At 25.8% G+C, this 7,646-nt stretch overlaps 1 protein-coding gene across 3 annotated transcripts; it reads left to right on the forward strand.

The window, feature by feature from the left end:
* Nucleotides 1-180: 180 nt before the first annotated feature.
* LOC112741476 (uncharacterized) lies at nt 181-7,645 on the forward strand. 3 transcript variants are annotated; one of them, XM_025790488.2, is made up of 5 exons: nt 181-324; nt 868-1,186; nt 2,594-3,060; nt 3,903-4,052; nt 7,192-7,645. In XM_025790488.2, the coding sequence occupies exons 2-5, from the start codon at nt 868-870 to the stop codon at nt 7,426-7,428; spliced, it is 1,173 nt and encodes a 390-aa protein (XP_025646273.1). In that variant the 5' UTR covers nt 181-324; the 3' UTR covers nt 7,429-7,645. The 3 variants fall into 3 exon arrangements, with proteins under 3 accessions (XP_025646273.1, XP_025646274.1, XP_072069854.1); XM_025790489.3 differs by lacking the exon at nt 181-324 and adding an exon at nt 572-690; XM_072213753.1 differs by lacking the exon at nt 181-324 and having other exon boundaries at nt 862-1,186.
* Nucleotide 7,646: the final 1 nt, after the last annotated feature.

Consider the following 7,646-nt stretch of genomic DNA (forward strand, 5'->3'; position numbering starts at 1 on the left):
TATTTATTTTAAATTTTTTAAAAAAATGGAACAATGGTAAATAACAATACACAATGGTGATGTGAGAGGACATTGACCAAATGGATAAAAATAAGGAATAATTATTACAAATAGATTCTTTTGAATGATAAAAAAAGATATATTTGCAATTCACAAGTAAAAACACCCATATAGAAGCAACCTCTCCTTTAATCATATATATATATATATATACACGCATACTTTCTCTTGGTGTTGGTCTATAAATTCGTTGTTGTATTGATTTTCCTTCTTTCATATTAATAACTAATCATTATATTCTTTTGGAAGGGGAAACTATTTGAGGTACGCTTCTTCATTCCATCTTCTATCTTATTAACAATTCACTTGAGCATGCCCCTTTCGAATTTCAGTTATAGAATACCTACTACTCTATATGCACGTTGACTTTATAATCAAACCATTGCTAGCTTTCTCTTTGCCTTAACTAATTAGAACTACCTTAGTTTTGTGTAGATGTATACATACCTAATAACTTTATCTTTAGATATTGGCATGATAATAAATATAACATATGCTTTTCTTTTTTGTCATATAGTTCAGAGCATCGGATAAAACTGCCCAGTTAAATCAAATTCCAAATTTCCAATCCAATTCTATATGTTTCTTAAATAGTTTATATAGTAAAAACCGAGGAGAAATCAAATAAAAGTAAGATATTATTCCATTTTGAATCGAGTTAAATTAGTATTAAACCTTTGAATGTGTGTTTTTTTCACCAATTTGATATTGGGTTCGATTTTCTTAACATTGCATATAAATATATAATGTCTTCGTTACTATCTAGATTTGTTTAACATTTTTTTTATATATATATGCTAATTACAGATGAAGATGTGGAATGTAAATCATTGTTGTTGGGCAATGGTAGTGATGTTATCAAGCACAGTAGTGCCATATTCATGGGCCTTTGTGAATGAAAAAACTTCTGTATTTTTATCTCCCAAGATTGAGATAGGAGCAGGGAAAAGTTCCAACAAATTTTACTACGATGTTGATTTCCCAAGAGGCCATATTGCACTAAAGAGTTTCAATGCTGAAATAGTTGATGAAAAAGGAAACTCTGTGCCTCTCTATGAGGCCTATCTTCACCATTGGATTGTTATGAAGTACCATCAACCCAAAAATGCCACAAAAACAAACCCAGGTATTGTTTTTTTTTTTTTTCTTTAATTTCTTTTTATAATTTGTTTATATCTTGATGTTGACTTAATTAAGTAATATATAACAGATTCAAATTGAAAATACATATATAAAAAGAAAAATGCTAGAGGGTGATCATAATTTATTATTGTTGACCATTATTTTTAGTTATCATTTCATTTTTTTTAATCTAATAATTCAATAACATATTTTAGCTTGTATTTTTAAATATTAATAGTTAATTGATGGCCAAAATTAATAAATTTTGATAATTTTTTAATATTTTTCTTATAGAAAATAGCATGATACAAATGTTTTATATATTTTGTTCATCTAAAAAATAAGACAAAATAATTAGTTTTCTATATTTCTGTATCTAATTTATATTTGTATTATAACATTTGCATTTGATAATATTAGTAAGACAATATAAAAAATTTATTTAGAACGAAGATACGTATAAAATACAAGAAAAAATTGCCTCCGAAATAAAAATTTATATATATTCTGTATTTTCTAAAATTGAGGATATAGAAAATATTTAATATTTAATATATCTCTGTTTCAATACAGAATCTAAACACAACCTATTATATCTCAATTACTAATATATAATATTATATTCAAATATAAAAAATTGCATAATTATTACACTGATTAAATTCAAAGGAAATGATAATATTATTTTTAAATTGACAATGCTACTGCTTCCTAATTATATTTTTTTATCTTCTTATAAAATTATTTACCGTCCTTATAGATATGACAACAAAAAATTAAGAATATTAATATGATAAATAAGAATTGGAAGTATAATTAAAAATGAATACCGTTATCAATTTGAAAGTGACATTATAATTTTTCTAAATAACAAAAAAAATCATTAATAAAACTCATATAATCACGAATAAAAGATTAAAAAGTTACAAAAAAAACTATACAGTAGCTAACGAGTTATAACTCAAACGACATAGTCTTTTATACTCACTTAGGTAGTGTTTGGTGGAGAGATAAAGACGGAAAGACTAAGAGACAGAAATTGAAACAAGAGTTCTAATTTAATTTGCACAAAGAATAAAATTGAAATTAATTAACTGAAATGAGGATATTTTAGGTATAAAATGTTATTAAAGTTTTAGTCTCCATCTCTAAAAATTTTAGTCATCTGTGTCCCCACTTTTTGGAAGTACTAAAATACAGAAATTTTGAAGACAGAGACAGAAATTTTAGTAGCAATCTCTAAACCAACAAACATGATATTAAGTCTCAATCTTTCGGTTCCTATTTCAATACCTCAAAACAAACCTTACCTTATAGATTACGAGTTTGAATTTCACTCATAACTTTTGAAAAAAAAAAAAAAAAAGCCAACTATACAGTAATAGACTAATATTATATGGTACTTGTTCAGGTATTGAAATTGTGCAAAACAGTGGCTTATGCCAATACAATACTCTTCCATATTACTTTGGAGTTGGATCAGAAACAAGAGGAGTAAAAACACACATTCCAGACCCTTATGCAATAGAAGCTGGAAACCCTCCAGAAGGGTATGATGAGAAATGGGTAATAAATGTTCATGCAATTGACACAAGGGGTGTCCAAGACAAGATTGGGTGCATTGAGTGCAGGTGTGATCTCTTCAACATAACAAAAGATTCAGATGGAAAACCTTTGAGTCCAAGTTACCATGGAGGGTTGACTTGTTGCCCTGATGAGAGTCAATGCTTGTTGAAGAAAGGATTCAAACCTCAAAACAGAACCTTGTATCTTAAATACACTGTCAAGTGGGTCACCTGGGAACACTTTATATTGCCTCTTAGGGTTTATGTGCTTGATGTTACTGATGTTGTCAAAAATAACACACATAATTGCCTGGTAAGTCATATTTCAATTTTTGCTTATATAGTTTAATAATTAATTAGTAGAATAAATTATCACGCTGACAAATGTATCTATATAAGAATAAAACGACAATTTTAACCACGGAAGATGGCTTCCGTGTGCCAAAAGTACCCTAACGGACCAATTATGTAACCAACGTCCGGGTACTCTTGGCACACGGAGGCCATCTTCCGTAGTTACAATTGTCATTTTATTTTTATATGGATACATTTGTCAGCGTCTGTATCTTTTATGGATACAAATAGTAGTTTATTCTTAATTAGTAAATGAAGTGCTTGATCAAGAAAAAAATATTTTTATTATTATTTAAGGAAAAAAATTTATATTTTTATTTTAATTTGTTCAAATATTTTTAGTTATGGAGTAGTTTTGTTGTTTTTTCTTATATAAAAAAAATTTAATGTCTAAAATTTATGATTTTGACAGAGGATATACAATGAAAATTTTAAAGTTTATTTTTTATAAAAATTTATTACATGTAAAATTTTGAGATATAAACCGAATAAAAAAAAAATAATTTTAATACATTGATAATGTAAAGAATTTTACATAGACATATAATCAGAGTTATGTATTTAGATAATTTTTGAAATAATTAATTTAAAAATTAATTATTTTTGCTGATGTGATAATACATGATTAGTTGTTTGTATAAAAAAAATTATACTAATTGAATGAAAATTAAATTCTAAAAAAAAAATTAGGTCAACTATTCAGAAACCAAGCCTGTGGTTTAATTTTCTCATGTAAAATTAGATATTTATGAATTGTTTGGATGGGTAATTAACTAACAAGAGTTATTTATTTTGGTGCAGGTTGAGTATGATGTTTTGCCTTGCAAGTATGGAGGAGGTAAATGCGTTGATGTGAGGAGAACAAAGCTTCCAATGAACAAAGGAGGTTATGTCATTTATGGTGTTGCTCATGAACATGTTGGTGGCATTGGTTCAACTCTCTACGGCCAGGTAACTCAGAAAAACATCATCTACACTGATGGAAAGAAGAAATTGATTAAAATAATAAAATAAAAAATTAATTATTATTATTATTATTATTATTATTATTAAATTTACAATTTTAAAATATATGAGTTTTGCCGTCATAATTTGACTATTTTTTCTATATTAATTGTTATTAAAAGCATGAATTTTTTTATTTATATAGAATAAATTTCTTTAATTGATATTAAACAAATAAGACCATCCGATTTATTATTGAAAAAATACAAACTTAAAATAAGACTATTAAATATTTTATCAGAAAATTCTTAGAGTTAATATTCAATTTTGCCTATAAAATTTAAAGTCAGATCTAATTTGACTCTTAAAATTTTAATAGACTCAAATTGGATTCCAAAATTTACAATCATAATTCACAGTCACATCAATTCTAATATCCGTTAACAACGTGTTGATTTGGTACATTAATATGTTGTGATTTGGATTCTTTACGTAATTTTCGTGTGATCAAAATTCATTAGAGTTCCAAAAATGTGATTGTTGCTTTTAGAGTCACAAAATTTTTAAATTAAATTTATTATTATCATTTTCGTGAGAATGCTAAAGAGTCAATAAACTTTTAAGAAGTCTTAATCATATAGAATCTAGGCTAAGAATCTAAATCTTAACAAATTAATGTGTAAAATCAACACACTATTTATGAAAAGCAGTTCATGAATTAACATAAATTATTATTATAAATTTTAGAAGACAAATTGAGTTCATTCTAATTTTTAGAGATAAATTTAAATCTAATCTTAAATTTTAAGAACCAAATTAAATATTAATTTAAGTCACCAAAAAAAATTAAATATTAATTTTAATTTAGATTAAAAAAATTCGAAAAGTGTAGATCTAAGAGTCTAATTATTTATTTTTATTTTTTGAAAATTAAATAATACAAATCACTTAATTCGATTTTTGTATTAAGACCATTTATCCACTAAAAAATCGGTGGTTTCGATGTCTCCCATTTTAAAATTCCACAATAGCATAAAAGAAAAGTATAGATAAATATCTCTAATCACCATGTTGAAATTATACCTTTCAGACACCACCATTCTAAATCAAAATTCCTTAATAAATATCATAAATCATACGATTTTGTTAGGTAAACAATGACTTTTGTAAATAATATAAATAATAAATTTTAAAATTGATTCAATAAAATAAAAAAAATATTCCACTCCTAAATTATTTTCTAAACTTTAATATTAGGATAATCATCTGCATATCTAGTGAATTGAACATTCAGCTATTGTTAATTATACATGAGTAAATCGAATTAAAAGAAATAACCATCCAATTAAAAATAATAAACATAATTATTTACATATTTATTGAATTGAACATCTGATATATCCATTATTTATATTATTTAGTATTTTTATTATCTACTTATACTTTTTCTAAATCACAATATCAATCTCCTTGCCAATGAGTAATAGCTCAAATGGCATAGTCTCCCCATACTCAATTAAGAAGTTGCGGGTTCGAGTCTCCTATCTTTGATAAAAAAAAAAAAATATATCAATCTCCTTGTCTTGATCCAATGATGATGTCACATACACGCACGTATGAATTCAGCAGTTTGTAATTTGTAGGGATTATCAGTTTATGTTTATCACGTATACACAAAAGTAAGCGTGCTTGATGGTTCAAACTTCAAAGTCAATTGTGTCCCTTTTGACTTGTGTTTCATGTTTCATGTGGACTTATAAAATGGGAGCTAAGGACTACCCTACACAAAATCTACAAACAATATTTAAAAATTTAGCAATGTTTCATCTTATTTTTTTCGCATTTTTTTTTCAACGTCGCTGTGATTGTCATAGCTATTATTATTGTTGTTATTGTTGCTGCTATTACTGTCTGTTTTATTAATGTTATTGTTGTTTATTTTTTTTTTCATTCTCTTTTATTATCATAATCATCATCTCGTCATTTTTATCTTCTTTTTCTTCTAACCAATAAAATATGCATAGCACTTAAATAACAAAATACATTTGCAACAAAAATTTGGATGCTATATGCAAAAATTTATATACTATATTAATGAAATACACATAACACATAAATTGTGGTATACAACACAAAAATCTTAATATATAACACAGAAATTTTGATGCACAGCACATAAATTTTTTGAAGATTACATACTTAGAACATTAATTCACCCAACAAAATACATTCACTGCAAAAGAAATTGTATGTTATGTGCATAAATTTGTGTGCTATACCAATAAAATATGTACAACACATAAATTTTGGTGTATAGTATAGAAATTTTGATGTATAGTATAGAAATTTTTGAAAGACTACATAACTAGAATATTGACTCAACCCACTAACAAAATATATTCTGCAGCAAAAATTTGTATGCTATATCAATAAGTTTGTGTTATGCTTCGAAAATTTGTGTGCTGTATCAATAAGTTTTTGTATTCTCCAACAAAAATTTGTGTGCTACAGAAAGCGCGGAAAAAAAGTAGTGACATATGCACCTATTTTTTTCCAATGGACTTTGTACCAACTTGGTTGGACTTAATTACAAAAATACTTATAAATATAGTATCACTCTTAAATTTTAATTGATATTCTTTATTTTAACTCTTATACATAATTATTCTAAATATATGTAAAAAAAATATTACTTATACATCATTGTAATTTCAAAATATCGATGTTGAACAAAAATTATTTTAAAATATATTTCTTCTATTACTAAAATTTTTTGGATCCGTCATTGGTTATATATACACTTCTTTTTCAGTAAATATATTTTATATAAAAAAATAAGCATCAATTATAAAAATAAAAGTGTATGATTTATAAAAATACATATAAATCAATTTTATTAAAATATGAAAAATAGGCACTCACTATTCAGATAAATATATATGTAAGACTACTAAAAATAACTAAAATAAGCATAACTGAAATACTGTTATAATTTTCTTTTTAATAGATGTTAATACTACTTTTTATTGTGAAATATGTTTATAAGCAAAAATGGATATAGTATTTTATAGAGCTTTTCTAAGTACATATTATGATCATAACATACTAATCAAACATTAATGTGTGAGAATTTAATTAATTTCAGGATGGAAAAGTTATATGCAATTCACTACCAAAATATGGAAATGGAAGTGAAGCAGGAAATGAGAAAGGGTACCTGGTGGGAATGACAACTTGCTACCCTCAACCTGGCTCTATCAAGATCTCTAATGGTGAAGTTTTGACTTTGGAGGTTGACTACAGCAACACTAAGCTGCATAGTGGTGTTATGGGACTTTTCTACCTCCTTGTTGCTGATGACCTCCCACATCACAAGAACTAAAACTCATCTCATTTAATTATTTATATCTTCTATGATATTATTTTAGCATGCCATATGATTTTATAACAAGTTATGGGGTGGGACTTGTAACTAGTAAATAAATGCAGATATTCTTTGTGAAGAAGAATATATACTTGTGTTTGTGTGATTTAATATCACTGTATATGTAATATGTTCTCTTCCTAAAATTAATAACAGATAACAGTAATTATGAACAT

This window comes from Arachis hypogaea, chromosome 14, assembly GCF_003086295.3.
Source record: "Arachis hypogaea cultivar Tifrunner chromosome 14, arahy.Tifrunner.gnm2.J5K5, whole genome shotgun sequence".
In the NCBI taxonomy this organism is placed as follows: domain Eukaryota; kingdom Viridiplantae; phylum Streptophyta; class Magnoliopsida; order Fabales; family Fabaceae; genus Arachis; species Arachis hypogaea.

Coding starts and splice junctions, on each gene's coding strand:
- LOC112741476 (XM_025790488.2), top strand. CDS start 868: ATGAAGATGTGGAATGTAAATCATTGTTGTTGGGCAATGGTAGTGATG. Junction 1,187..2,593: donor TGCCACAAAAACAAACCCAG/GTATTGTTTTTT, acceptor GTACTTGTTCAG/GTATTGAAATTGTGCAAAAC. Junction 4,053..7,191: donor GTTCAACTCTCTACGGCCAG/GTAACTCAGAAA, acceptor AATTAATTTCAG/GATGGAAAAGTTATATGCAA.